Below are 15,552 nucleotides of genomic sequence, written 5' to 3' on the forward strand. Positions count from 1 at the left end.
ACTAAAGTAAAAATATATAGATAGTTAGATAACAGGCAAATAATAAATAAAAGGCAAAGAACATTAAGGAAAAAATGACTGAATTTTTAATATCCAGTATTATAGGAAGAAAACATAGAAATTGGCAATAACAATAAGACGAGTTCAGTAGATAATAAGGTAAGGTGGCTTATAAGACATTTAAACTATATGTGCATAATGGAGTGGAACAAAAATATGCATTAGTGGCTTTCTTGGGTCATAGACTCCTCTGAGAACATGATGAAAACTATGGACCCTCCTTCCAGAAAGGCTGACTTGTACATTTCTTTTTTCTTTTTTTTGGAAGAGTAGCCCTGAGCGAACATCTGCTGCCAATCCTACTCTTTTTGCTGAGGAAGACTGGCCCTGAGCTAACATCCATGCCCATCTTCCTCTACTTTATATGCGGGACACCTGCCACAGCATGGCTTGATAAGCGGTGTGTAGGTTCACATCCGAGATCCGAACCCGCGAATCCCAGGCAGAAAGTACGAACTTAACCACTGTGCCACCGGGCTGGCCCCTAACATATATTTCAAGGCTTTGGCTTAGAGCTCAACCATGGATTGTGGGGGGGGGAACCCATGACCCCAGATTAATTACTCCTAAAAGGAAAGGGCCTCCTATTAGCAAGGTCTGATAGTAAACAGCCTAAAGGTATTAGTACTTATACAGAAAAAAGAAGTTACTTACAAGTAAGGATTGTAGGAAAAGAGAAATCATAGAGGAAAGTGGCAGCGTCTATTTGAGAAATGTCTATGGGTGAGGCTGCCTTGGCAGAAAATTTGACTTGTCAGAACTCCCTGGCAAGTATGCCTATTGTAGAGCTAGATATGCTGGGCTCCAAGAGCTTGTGCTATCAAACACCTGAATTAAAGTGGATTCTTAGCATTTTCTAGGGATAAATCCTGAGTTATACGAGTCCCCAAATACTGTTGTGAAGTATAATTTATTCCCCATAAAATGTGTACACAATGAGAAGTAGGAAGTAACAAAGCTGCACCAAAAGAAAGCTACTGTGAGGCTACTTAGTGCACTCTTCCTTCAGCACCACTCACTGTGAACGCACTGTCCAGCCGAACACTATCTGATCCTCAGGGAAGTAATATTTTGCAATCATTATGAATTAAATAAATTGGTTGTCTGATCATATGCATCATTTTGTTAGGGATATTTTTAGCCTGAATCAGTCGTCTTGAACTCAATCACCACAGGGACTGAGACAAAATAAATTTCTATACGGAAGGCTCAAGGCTGGACTCTAAACACTAGCAAATGCTTTGTGTGGTTTCTAGGCATTCAACAAGGGATAGATGTGTTATCATTACAACTTACAAACATGTTTACATGGAACATCCTATAAAAAAGAGCTGCTATCACCTTCCACTTCAAGGAAGATGGAGTGGACCATGTTTCACTATTCCTCCCACTACACACAACTAAAAGTACTGGACATTATACATAAGACAAACGTAAGACTAAAACGTGGAGAGAAGAAGGCAGACTAGTTAGGGCCCTTCGGACCAAGGAACGACACAGTGGTGAATTCCCTATGTTTTCTTTTAGCCTCATATATCCCAGACTTGGAGCAGTAGATGCTGGCAACCCACAAACAGGCACAAACGAAAAAAATCTCAACAAAAGCCTGCTCTCTCTAGCCAAAGGATCGGGAAAAGGACAGCATAGCAAGACAGAAAACTTTCAGACAATAACCACTCTACTTGAGTCAAACTCCACAGAAAAAACTGCGGTCCCACTTCCACCTGCTAGGCCAAGCGGGGAGCCTAGACATCCACCCCCCTCACAAGGCTGCAACCAGATGCCCAATATTCCTGATGGCTGGTGTCAGAGAAGGCCAAGCAGGGAGCCAGTATTTTTATCCCAGGCAGTAGGTAACGAGGCAGCTCCACAGTGTCAATGGAGGACCAAGCAAGGAACTTGGACGTCCACCTCCACAGAGCAGTAACGAGAGGCACCTACTCCTCCCTATTTGGTGGTGTCAGAGAAAACACAGTGGAGAGTCACGACTTTCACCATCAGCCAGTCTAATGAGGCCATTCCCAACCCTGTCCAGCAGCAGCAAGGAGCCCACTAGGTGTTTTTACCTTCTGAGTGAAAACAGAAAGGCATTCAAGGTAGAGGGCAAAGCATGAGCAAAGCCTTTGGAGGCATAATACGGCATGGTGCACTTAAGGGCTAAAAGTGATTCTCGATAAGCTTAGAATATGGGAAAGGGGTAAGGGCAAGGCAAAACATGGAGGCAGACAAGTGGGCACAGGCCAGATCCACAGTATCTCAATCACTATCCTCAGAATGTGAACCATATCCTCTAAGTCAGCAGTTCTCAAACTTCTTAGTGTCAGAACCTCTGTATGTGCTTAACAATTGAGGACCCCAACGAGTTTTTGTTCATGTAGGTTATATGGATCAATATCCTGTTAGAAATGAAAATTGTTAAACAAAAAATATTTATTAATTCGTTAAAAAATAATATAATGAAACACGTTAGCATAAATAACATTTTTCTGAAAATATTATTTTTCCAAAACAAAAAAATTTTGGTACAGAGAGTGACATTTTTATATTTTTGCATATCTTTTTAAATGTCTGGCATAACAGAAGACAACTAGATTCTCATACCTGCTTGTCCATTCAAAATATTAACCTATATTACTTGGTGGGAGACCATGAAGAAAATCAGACTCATACAGATACACAGTTGGAAAAAGGAATATTTTAATAGCCTTTGCAGATAATATTCTTTTTTGACACTATACTAAAACTCAACAAGTGTTATTTTCTTAAAGGCTAGTTGCAATATTATATAAAACCATATTAATAAACTTTTCATATATTCTTCTTTTTAAAAAAAGATTGGCACCTGAGCTAACAACTGCTGTCAATCTTTTTTTTTTTTTTTTTTGCTTTTTTCCTTCTCCCCACATCTCCCCAGTACATAACTGTATATTTTAGTTGTGGGTCCTTCTAGTTGTGGGACGCCCCCTCAGCGTGGCCTGACAAGTGGTGCCATGTTCGCGCCCAGGATCTGAACTAGCGAAACTCTGGGCTGCTGAAGCAGAGAGCGCTTAACCTCTCGGCCACAGGGCTGGCCCCCCATACATCCTTATATTGACCTACCTTATACTGTCATTTAGAACATACTGGTTCACAGAGTTATGCAGACCCTCCAAATGTTAAAGCATTTAGCTATACATCTCCAAAAAAAAAAAATCACATTCCTTATATCACCACCAATCTCATCAGAAAAGTCTCTAAGTTTTGGAAAGCTACACGCTCGTGGTGGCAGATACAAGTTTTCTCAAATTTTATAACTGGCAATGAATACTGTCAGTTGTTTTCCTTGAAGTGACAAGTTCACTTTGTTCATTTCTAAGAAAATTTCTGCCAGCTACTCACGTCTGAATAAACACAGCTTGTTTGTTGCTCGTTTTTTCAAGTAAAAACAATGTTCCAAGAAAAAAGTGGCTTGCAACTCAACACCACAAGTGCTTTTCCTTAAGACAACCATTCTACTTCGGTACACTTTTTGTGTACTTGCCATTTTGTCACAGAATATTAAAAAGACATGTACTAAATAAGTCAAAATGTAATAAAGTTAATTGTTTTGACTGCTTTAAAAGGACATTCTTAGATAAAAATGGCTTTTTGTGTGTGTGTAACTGTAAGTGCAAGGTGATAAAGAATACAATGACTGCTAGTACAATGTGGTACCACCATTAATTTTGTACCATGAGTACAAAAGTCAATCAGTGAAAAAGGCAACTAACAACTTAAAATTATTATGAAAATAGTTGTGAACTATTTTGTGAACTCCTGAAAGGGTCTTGAGGACCTTGAGATGCACTGACTACATTTTGAGAGCAACTTCTATAAGCAACATAGAGGCGTTTTGAAGAGTTTTAAGTAACAGCACATACGAGACTTCCACAATGCAAGACTCCATGAGGCATCACTTATAGAGAGACATCCCTTAGAGCTGAGTATTAATGGCCTTCTGAAGACATAGTGAGGATTAAGAACTGAAGGCAAGCGCAATAAGGATGTAGTTTGGGGACTGGTAGGAGGTAAGTTAACAGAATAAAAGCTTAGATGAAAAAAGTATATGAGGGAATTAGAAGAGGTTAAGGCATTGTCTCTAAGCTTCTACACTGAGGAAGAGGATGGAGCCATTCCCTGTGTTTGAGGACTGGCGGCAGGAGAAGAAAAGAATTCAGGATATTTGGAAATCTACATTGAAGTTCAAATTGAGAAATTAATTATGTAGGTGGTCTGGTGAACAGTATATTTTCATAAGGGCTTTTATTTCAAATTTATATAAGAATACTATCAAGGTTAACAGGTCTGGAAGATAGAGTAAAGAAAGCAGCACAGCAGAAAAGATTTGGACTGGAGAGTGTAATATGGCATCTGTTCCCTCCCAGCCCCACGGATAGCCATATATCCATGTGTCTGAGCTTTCGGAGAAAGCGAATGCAGGAAAATGATAAGTGAGCTGCTATAATGAAGGGCTCCGTAATACAAAGTGGCACTATTTAAGGAAACATCAGCTATTAGAATAAATAAAATTTTAGTTGTTTACTACAACATAAGTTTAATTCCTGTTCAAGTACCAGTGTGAGTGTTCCCAGATAGTAGGTGGCTTTTTATACAATGATTCAAGGAGTCAGGCTCCTTCCTTGTGACTTTCACATTCCCCCAAGACCTCAAAGTTTTTTGCATCCAGCTACCAGACACGGAAGACAGAGTGAAGAATACACAGTAGTTTCTTCACCATCTTGACAAACACTAGTCATATGGCTACACCTAGGTGCAAGGGTGGTTATAAGAAATTTAGTCTTTGCGTAGGCAGTTGCTTCTGAGCAATAAATACATACTATGAGAGGGCAAGCATGAATAGTTGGTGTATAGTTAGCCATCTCCTCACACAGGCACACAAAGCAGATTCACCAAGTGATAAAGCATGACATGGATGGGGGATATGAGACTTTTCTCCATTTCTACATGGAATCAATCTTGGCACCATGAGGGCTCTGGTACTTTCTGACATTTCCTTTTAGAGTCGCAGCAGAGACAATGATACTTGATAGGAGATGCTTGCCCAGTGGACAAAATGGTGACCCAGCAGATGCTTGGAGGTAAATGGGGATTCTACTTTTCCCTTTTTTAAACACTTGTAGGACATCTCTGGAAGATTTCCAGAAACATCAGAATGGCATTTTAATGGAGAATGAGGTCCTAGGCAAACATCTGGGGTCAAGACCAAGTGAAAAGTAGGCTATTATGTAACTCTGATTCCATATACACTCACAGGGTTAGTGTGAGGGAAACCTGGATTATCAGTTTTTGGACATAGTGAGTTTTAGGCGCCCATGGGACATCCAAGTAGTAATGTGTAGGTTGCTGAAGACTAAAGACAGAAATTTAGGAGTCACAACACAAAGGTACCAGCTGATGTCAAAGGAGTGAATGAGATCATGAAGGCAAAGCATAGGGTTAAAAATAAAGAACATCAAAACAGAATTTTGAGACCAGCCTTTGATCTAAAGATCTTTTTGACCAACAATATCTATAACATGTGTGCATTACAGCCAAAAACAATCCTGCAACATCACTGCAAGATCATGGGCTTACCTACTAATAAACATTTTAAGTGTTTCTTGACCACACTGTCCACTTTTAAATATCCATATTTAGTATACTTTAACACATAAAGCAGTTGTAAGACATATATCCTTGCTTCACATCTTACTGATATGCCTTTGGAATGCTTTTTGAGGGCTTGATGAGTTTTGTACTTCACAAAGCACATAACTGGGCCTTACTACTAAGGAATGCACTTAATTAAAATAAATCTCTGCTAGCCTTCTTTTTTAAAGTAAAAACAAGGATGTGATCACGTGGAAGATGTGAAGAAGTTGAAAGTAAAACTATTCAGGGAAGACACAAAAATTGTTCTTAAAATGCAAATACTGGAGGAAAAATACAAAAGGATGGACTCAATTATATGTAAGTTTTGTAATCCAGCTAAAATAGTAATTTTGATATTAAACTGGCAGGAAGATTCAGAGATTTAAATTTTAGCAGAAGTCCGAAGCGCCGTTAAAATAGATGTGCTCTGATTATTGAAATAAATACCATATCAAGAAGATTAAAACATTTTCAAAATCAAGAAAGAAATGCCAATACTGTCTACAAAGCTGAATTATTTTCACACTTCAACAACTGCATCTGGTGCTCCATTGACTAGTAAGTAAAAAGGGTAAGGAGTAACTAGGACTCAACTTCAGCTGGGTTTGGAGATCATTAATTAAAACCTAATGCAGCAGCTGTTTGAAAATTAGAATTAGTGATGCTGAAAACTTGCCATTATTTCACTAGAGCTTGCTATGCATCATATTCTAGAGCAGTGATTTTCAATTTGAGCATGCATCAGAACAACCTGCAGGTTTGTTAAAACACAGATTCCTGCCTTCCCATCTTCTTCAGTTACTAATTCGGGGCCTGGGAATTTGCATTTCTATCAAGTTCCCAGGCGATGCTGATATGATGGTGCCGGAATACTGAGAATTAATGTTCTACAGAGTATTTCTGTTGGTTTCTCAGGAAGATAGTTGCAGAATATTCTCTTTTCTATATACCTAATTAATTGGTACTCTCATTAATTTGGAATTTATGGTAATTTTAGATATAGTTTAGATATGTGAAAATGCTACTCAACTTCATGGTATAAACCAGTTGTGGGAGTGTTCCGGTCAAGACATCCATTACCCTGTAACTCATGGCCCTGATTCTGCTAGGCTATGTGGGTGTCCCATCTCCCTCACTGCTCCATTAGATGCCCTAAGGCTAGGCAGTTCCTCCTTCAAGGGTGCTGTAACCATCATTATGGAATCACAAGTGAAATGTTTAAATTGTTCTTGAGAATAAACTGTTATCAAACTCTTTGAAATGCAATATTTATTAATTTTGACTGAACTTCACTGCCCACTACCCTTTTAGTGTGAAATCATAACTTTTGGATACAACTACCAATTCAAGAACCATGTTAAAGGTATTCATTTTGTGGCATTTTACTACGTATGAAGAAATTCTGATCAGACTATGGTTTCCAGTCTCAGCTTGCTAAAATATTAATTGAAGTTCAGGTAGACTACACATTAGCCACTGTCAAGACTGAAAAAAGAGTTTTAACGTTAACTTTTATATTTTATAGCTTTATATCTTCTGAGAAACTGTGTTACACCATTTTAGTTGGAGTCATGCTTTTAATGGGTCTTTAAAAATTAGTTACAGGTTTTAAGATTCTAGAGACATTCATTTTTAAACACCAACTTCCAAAATTCTCCTTCTTTGCATTATGTCTCGTGTAACAAAAAACAGTCACTATCCACCCATCCTATTAATTACAATTCTTTACTAGCTGACAATACTACATGCCCACAGTACAATGATGATTAGTATTCTCAGTAATGACCTGAGATCACAGGAAAATTTTAGACCGTAGTATCAATCAATGAAGACTAACATTTGATCATTTGGACCTTAATTGTATTTCATTGTATTTTAATTATGTGAAACACTGATAACTCAAGTATCAAATGCATAAAATTCTCAAGTAGAACATTCTTTATCTTTCCAAGAACCAAACATTTACCACACAATACTATTAATGGTCATTTTAATATGTACTTCAAAATAAGTTACTGTAAAACAATCTGCACATAATCCATATTAGCTCCCAAATCCATCAATTTTGGGGGGAGGGGGACTTAGTTTCCTATGCCAAAAATAAAACTATATTCATTATGGAAAGGCATGGGTTGATGAAATTAGTAGGGACGATGTATGTAAAGTAACAACTACTCAAAACTGTCTATTCTGTAACCTTATTACTCCATTTGAATCAGGTAACATAAGTAAGTACATTCTAATTCCACATTGGGACCAACGAAATTGTGGAAATGGAAAAATCACAGTAGAATTAATGTGACTTTCTTTTTGGAGGGAGAGCACAAGTTTTTAAAAAGCTACCTTCATTTGTGAAAAGAATGGTAATGACCATTACCCAGTATAGAGTAGATACTCAGTAAGTTTGCTTAATGAAAACGATATGGTATTAACAAATTAAACCATACACAACACATAGTTCTTTACTGAGCAATCCAAAAAAGAACAATTTTAAAAAGAAGCGAAGGTTTGATGTGATTTGCTCCCTACTAACCTAGCAATGATACACACAGCATGGTCAAAGCTGAAGACCCATACATGTCAAGACTATTTCCCGGAGGTTTGATATTCTAGGTTTGTCACACCTAATACTCACGGCTTTTTCCTCTAATGGTGCCAAGACTGTATGTGAGAAGGGTAAGGAACAGAGAAGTTAGAGATTAAAGGGGTCAAATAACCAGGGCAGGACCATGATTTCTGAGCCTAGATGAAACTAAGAATCATATGGATAGTTAGGTTATCCTAAAATAGATTCCAGGGTTAAACAGATTCCATAGGGCTCAGGAAGTAGTGGGAATGAGTACTTTTTAAAAAACTTCCAAGGTGATATATGAGTCTAGGTTACCTAAAAACTGTACCAATAGGAGCCATTACAAAGCATACTAGAATAATACTGAAACCTGACTAATATCTTTTTGTTAATTCTGGTTTATGATCCTGTGGGTATCATTCTCCACTTCAACCATAACTAACATATTATGGAAGAATTCTCTGTAGAGTAATTTCTCATCTTTGGAGGTCAGTTTATTTCTATTGGAGTCCCAGTCCATTTCTCAATTTTGGCTTTTTCTTTGGTGGCCTAAGATAAACTGGAAATAATAAGTCTAAGTAAAACGAAATGGTTTTAAGGACAATTAAAATTTAGGAACAAGGTTACTTGTAAGCTCTAACAAGGTATTCAAATTCTTAAATCCTTATTTATAATTACAAAAATTGATACTGCACATTAAGAGAAAATGATCTAAAAACCCCAACGAAAAGGAAGATATTGTCAGACTGGATAAAAAAGCAGGATTCAGCTACATCCTGCCTACAAGAACCCACTTTAAACGAAACAAATGAGTTAAAAGGAAAGGAAGGAAAAAATATATCATGTTAACATAAATCAGAGGAAAGCTGGAGTGGCCATATTAATAACAAAATGGATTTCAGAGCAAAGAATATTGCTAGGAATAAAAAAGATTATTTCATAATAATAAAGGAGTCAGTGTATCAAGAGGACATGACAATCCTAAGCATTTGTTCATCTGTAAGACAGTCTCAAAACAGACAAAAACTCAAAAGAAAAATAGACAAATCCAAAGCATACTCAGTGATTTCGTCATTATTCTCTCAAAAACTGATAGAACAAGTAGACAAAAGTCAGTAAAGATATAGAAAACCTGTACAAACTACTAACTGCCAGTTGGCATTTATAGAACACTCCAACCAGAATATAAATACACATTCTTTTCAAGTGCACCCAGAACATTTAAAGACCATATTTTGAGTTAAAACAAGGCTCAATAAATTTGAAAGGATTCAAATCCACAAAGTATGTTCTCTCACTACAATGGAACTAAAATTCATTAGCAATAGTGAAGGCATTTAAAAACTCCACAAATATGGATTAAATAACAAACATCCTCCAAGCAACCCCACAGGACAAAGGAAAAAACAAACAGAAAATTAGAAAAGTATTTTGAACCTAATAAAATTGAAACATATCAAAATTTGTAAGATGTAGTTGAAACAGTGCTTAGAGGGAAACTTATAGCACTACATGATCACATTAGAAAAGAAGTTAGGTCTAATATCAATTAACTAAGCAGCACCCTAAAAAACTAGAAAAAGAAGAGTAAATAAAAGCAGAAATCAATGAAATAAAAACTAGAAAAACAAAACAGAAAGATCAATGAAACCAAAGCTGGTTCTTTGAGAAAAATCAATAAAAACTGATAAACTTCTAGCCAGACTAGTAAGAAAAAAAGAGAGAAAAGACAAATTATCGATATCAGGAATAAGTAGACGCACTACATAAAATAAGACACTATTATATAAACAACTCTACGCCAATAAATTTGACAACTTAGAAGAAATGGCCAAACTCCTTGAAAAACAAAAGTGAACAAAGCTCACTCTAGAATAGATAACTAAAATGAATAATCATTTATCTGCTAAAGAAATTAAATTTGTGGATAAGAACCTTCCCATAAAACAAAGAAACTAACGTTCCTACAGATAAAACAATTTCCTAGGCTTCACTGGGAAATTCTATCAAACGTTGAAGAAAAATACTGATTCAACACAAACTCTTAAAGAAAACTGAAGAGAACACTTTCCAACTCATTCTACGAAGCCAGCAGTATTCTGATACCAAAATGAGACAGATATTACAAGAACACTAGAGACCAAATTCCTTATGAACATAGTGGCAAAAATTAATAATATTTAGTGAAATGAATATAATACATAAAAGGACAATCATCATACCTATGCAGTTTATCCCAGGAATGCAAGGTTGGTTTAACACTGAAGTCAATGTAATTGACCATATTAACAAGCTAGAAAAGAAAAACCATATCAGAGAGAGCATTTGACAAAATCCAACATCCATTCTTGATAAAAATCTCTGCAAAATAGGAACAGAAGAGAACTTCCTGTCTTTCGTCATAGTGTGACTCTTTGTGTAGAAATTCCTAAAGAATCTACAAAAAACCTACTAGAATTAATAAGTGAGTTTAGCAAGGTTGCAGGATACAAAAATCAATACACATAAATCAATTTATTTCTATATACTAATAACAAATCAGAAATCAAAAAATTTTAAATATCATTTGAAATAGCATTAAAAATGTGGATAATTAAAAAAAGTAAAACTTATACAGTAAAAATCATAAAACATTGCTGAGAAAAATTAAATAAGACCTAAACAGAGAGATATATCATGTTCATGGTTGAAAGTTTAAGATGTCAATTCTCCCCAAAATTTATATATAAAATGTGCCATGAAATTCCAATCAAAATCCCAGCAGGCATTTTGGTATAAATATTTTATATAATACAATTCTAAAATTTATATGGAAATGCAAAGGATTTAGAAGAGCAAAAACAATTTTGATAAAGAAGAACAGAATTGGAGGACTTGCACTACTTTATCTCAAGACATTATCAAGTTACAGTAATCAAGGGGTTGTGGTATTTGTAGAAAGACAGACATTAAGATCAAAGGAACAGAGCTGTGAATCCAGAAATACAACCACACATACATGATCAACTGATTTTCAACAAAGGTGGCAAGGCAATTCAGTGTGAGAACTGATAATTTTTTCAACAAAGGTATAGGAACAGTGGATAGCCATATACTTAAAAAATTAAAAAAAAACATTCTTACTTTACACCATACACAAGAATGAATTCAAAATAGCTCACAGACCTAATTCAAATTCAAAAACTTCTAGAAGAAACATAATCCTAGTAATTTTGGGTTTGGTTAAGATGTCTTTAAAACAACAAAAGTAAGAACTACAAAAGCTAAAATCAATATATTCAACTTCACCAAAATTAAAAGACACAAAATTTAAAAGGAAATCCACAAACTAGGAGATAATATTTGTAAAATACATGGCCCAGAAAAGATTTGCATCTAGTATATACAGAAAACAACAAACCTAATTTAATTTAGTCTTAGCCATTCTAATAAGTATATGTGGTATCTCACTGTACTTTTAATATTCTTTTTCCTAATAACTTGGAATTTTGAGCATCTTTTTATATTCTATCTGCCACCTGTATCTCCTTTTTAAGAAATTGTCCAAATCTTTTGTCCATTTAAAAAAATTATTCTGTATTTTTTATATGTGCACGAATGAAGGCACACATATATTTTGACTTGAAATATTTAAGGTGCAACTCCCACATGCATCAAACAACAAAATAGGGGCTTAATTCCATTGAATAAGAAGGGTTCCTAGGGTCTTTCAAATTCACTTTTTTCCTACTGTAAAAGCTAACACAGTCCTGAAAAAGACAGATTCACAAAATCAGAAAGAAGAGGAACAGTAACATATAATCTCACCATCCAAATATAACCACTGTAAATATCTTGGAACATTTATTTACTGTTTTTTCCCTATTTTATTAAACAATAATCATAACATATAAACACTTTTGTATCTTGCCTTTTCCTCTTAACTTTATAAACATGCTAGTTCTCCCATATTACTGAAGACACTATTATTTCAAATACCTGCATCTTGCACAGGCTTTTATTTTTTTGCAGAGCTAGAAAGGGAGTACATTGTCAAGAGGTGGAGAGTATAGACCAACCATTTGAGAAATCTGGTCATGAACAGAGAAGCAACAGCTAAAAAGGGCAACAGGATCAAATTGCAGCTGAATATAGCTGAACCCAGATGGGAGGAGACAGTAGGAATGGAAGCTGATGACTGACAACAAGGACAGACAAATATTTTAAAGTATATAGTAGGCTCCCTTTATTTATTTATTTATTTATTCATTCATTCTTGGTGAGGGAGACTGGCCCCGAGCTAACATCTGTGCCAATCTTCTTCTATTTTGTATGTGGGATGCCACCACAGCATGGCTTGATGAGTAGTCTGTACGTCCATGCCTGGGATCCGAACTCGCAAACCCTGGGCCACCGAAGCAGAGCATGTGAACTTCAGCACTAGGCCACCAGGCCGGCTCCTGGCACAGGCTTTTAAAATTACAGAAGCCACGCATATACATACTGATGTCTATCTAAACTGAGACAAAGAGAGTCATTCATTTCTCTTCTTGAATTGAAAGGTATAAATTAAAGATAACACAGATTAGGAAGAGCTAAAAACTGGATTCCTGATGAAGACACCACAGGCAATAAATAATTGCTACTTTACTTAAAAAAAAAAAAGGCCTGACCTATATTTCGCCCCTTTATTTTCATTTATTACCTCAGTTTATTCAAATCTATAAGAGCAGCTTCTCAGAAGGACTAAGACAACCAGAAAATTACTGCTAACTCAAACAACACGTGGCAATTATCAAAGCACTTCCCACTTCAAAGGAGAACAGTAAAAACAATTACCTATGGGGAGCTTTTAAAAGGAGTTTAAAACATGCCTCACTTGTGTGTGAAGACAGAACTATATCCTGACATTTCATGCCTGGTGTCTAGGTGCTACTTTCCTATATTTGCATTCTGGGGAATCAATAAAAGAAATATAACAAAGACGACAGGAATGGTTATGGTGTCATCTAAAAGCTAAGAACAAGTGGAGCTGTAATGTCCAAAAATGTGGGTACTGCATGTAATGGCTGTTTACTTAAGAAACTTTATTTTCCATTTTCTAGCTCAATATAACAAAAGTAACAATGCATTCCAAAACTATGACTGAACAGTGCTATTATTCAATACTATAGAACCCTTCTCCTTCTGAGTGTTTTGGCCTGTTGATTATTTACCAAAGATTTGTTCTAAGCCCAACTTTCAAAGGTTCTACATAAATTTTGAAGGATTTTACCCTAATTGCTCTGAGATTTAAAATACAAGGGTACTTTTCAGTTATCTACCAAATTTTCTAAAATAAACATTACTTCTGGAATCAAATTTATTCTCACAGAAGATATTATGATTAATATGTATATTGTGGCACAAATAGTCACCCAGCTAAAATACAAAACATATATTTCTACTCATGCATTTTGTGGCTACATATACACATTTGTTGATAAATACTAAAACCGATAAATATAAACAAGGACAATACATTTAGTAAAGTCCTATTTTAGCAGTTTTTTTAATGCACATAAAAAGAAAACATAACCACTTTTTTCAACAAGAAAGACGTCATTTTGGTTCCAAATAACCATACTTATAGCAGGGCATACACTAACCATGCAGAATATAAGACAGGACTATAACAATAGTCTTTATTTACTTCCACTTCTGAAGATATTAGAATGCAGCAAACACCAAATCTCCATCAGTTGGTTCTTTGAGATAGGAAAAGAAATAACCCCAGCAACTGTTTTTCTTTATAATAAATTTAAAATAAATTTTTTTGTTGATTATTAAATCAATTACTTAGAGTAAAAGGCACGTTAAATAGGTTTACTTGGTCTCATAAAATGGTTCAATCTAAAGGCTTGACTTAGAACCATCTCTAAAATACAGACTAGTCTTTACAATGCTAACCCTAAAAGTTTGTTCTTAAATTTACAAAACGTCTTACTTTCTACGCACAATCATCAAGGAGAAATAGGATTGATTCCAAGGACAGAGATGGAGGTTATGACCCCTTTCCATCAGACCCTCTCCCAACCAAAGAGTACGTGAACCATCATGAACATCCCGCCTTTCTAACATCGCTTCTTTGCCTTGCAGCATATTTTGAGTTAGGAAGCACAATTAATGGAACTGTTTCTATATGAAAACATTTGTTATATGCATCCCTTTACACAAATGTATGTGTTATGCTGAGGGCAAAATCTAATCTTGAAAGAGTGGAAAAGAGGGAGAATAGAACAATAACATGGCTCCTCTTCACCTTCATTTTAAATCACCACCATGAAGAGAGCTGTTTTTAGACACGCTTTTAGCCAGCATGCAGTCTTTTAATTTTACATGTGGTGTAAAGCTTTAGAAAGAAAAAAAAGTCTCGGGGGGCTGGCCCTGTGGCGGAGCCATTAAATTTCTACACACTCCTCTTCATTGGCCAACAGATGTTAGCTCAGGACAAATCTTCCTCACCAAAAAAAAAAAAAAAAAAAGGGTCTGGGCAGGAAATTCCTATGAATCATACACTTTTTAAACAGTATTTCATTTAACATATTCCCTAACATACAGTTTTACAAAATACAGCCAATTATAACCTATTCAATGATGACTAGGGAAATACATACTGTCCAATGATACAATTGTCATCCTGATACTCTGGAAGAACTAAATAATATATAGGCTCTCTTCATGAGGAAGTTAATTTGTTTTAAAGAAAAAAGGCTTATGCATTTAAGCATGTTTGGTGCGCAGTGTAAGAGACCACTTTCTCTCTATTTAACACAGGTATTAAGGTCTACATATCCAAAAATATTAAGAAGAGACAAGCATAAAAAGAAAATGGGCTTTTCATTTTTATTTTTAAAACAATAACTGCTGTAAAAAGCAACAGCAACTCAAAATGCATTAAAGACTTAAATGTAAGAGGTGAAACTAGAAAACTCCTAGAAGAAACCATAGGGGAAAAGCTTCATGATATCGGTCTTGGCAATGATCTCTTGGATATAACATCAAAAGCACAGACAACAAAAACAAAAACAGACAAGCAGAACTACATCAAAGTAAAGCTTCTGCACAGCAAAGGAAACAGTCAACAGAGTGAAAAAGCAACCTATGGAATGGGAGGGAACATCTGTAAACCATATATCCAATAAGGGGTAATTATCCATAATATATAAGGAACTCTTATAACTCAACAACAAAAATACAAAACAATTAAAAAACGGGCAAATGATTTGAATAGA

General features: G+C 35.6%; 1 protein-coding gene across 7 annotated transcripts in view; it reads right to left on the reverse strand.

Annotated features, from left to right (window-relative positions):
* The window catches only part of HS2ST1 (heparan sulfate 2-O-sulfotransferase 1), a 168,609-nt gene that overhangs the window by 39,874 nt on the left and 113,183 nt on the right, over positions 1-15,552 (reverse strand). For 2 of the 7 annotated variants that reach the window (XM_070592163.1, XM_070592162.1), the window contains exon 1: positions 10,522-12,937. The exons of the other annotated variants lie outside the window; for them this stretch is intronic. In XM_070592163.1, the coding sequence (XP_070448264.1) occupies positions 10,522-10,702 (181 nt within the window). In that variant the 5' untranslated portion in view covers positions 10,703-12,937. Of the gene's footprint in view, positions 1-10,521; positions 12,938-15,552 lie in introns of those variants that run through there. 7 annotated transcript variants of the gene reach the window in all.

The sequence above is a fragment of the Equus przewalskii genome, chromosome 24 (genome assembly GCF_037783145.1).
Source record: "Equus przewalskii isolate Varuska chromosome 24, EquPr2, whole genome shotgun sequence".
In the NCBI taxonomy this organism is placed as follows: Eukaryota; Metazoa; Chordata; class Mammalia; order Perissodactyla; family Equidae; genus Equus; species Equus przewalskii.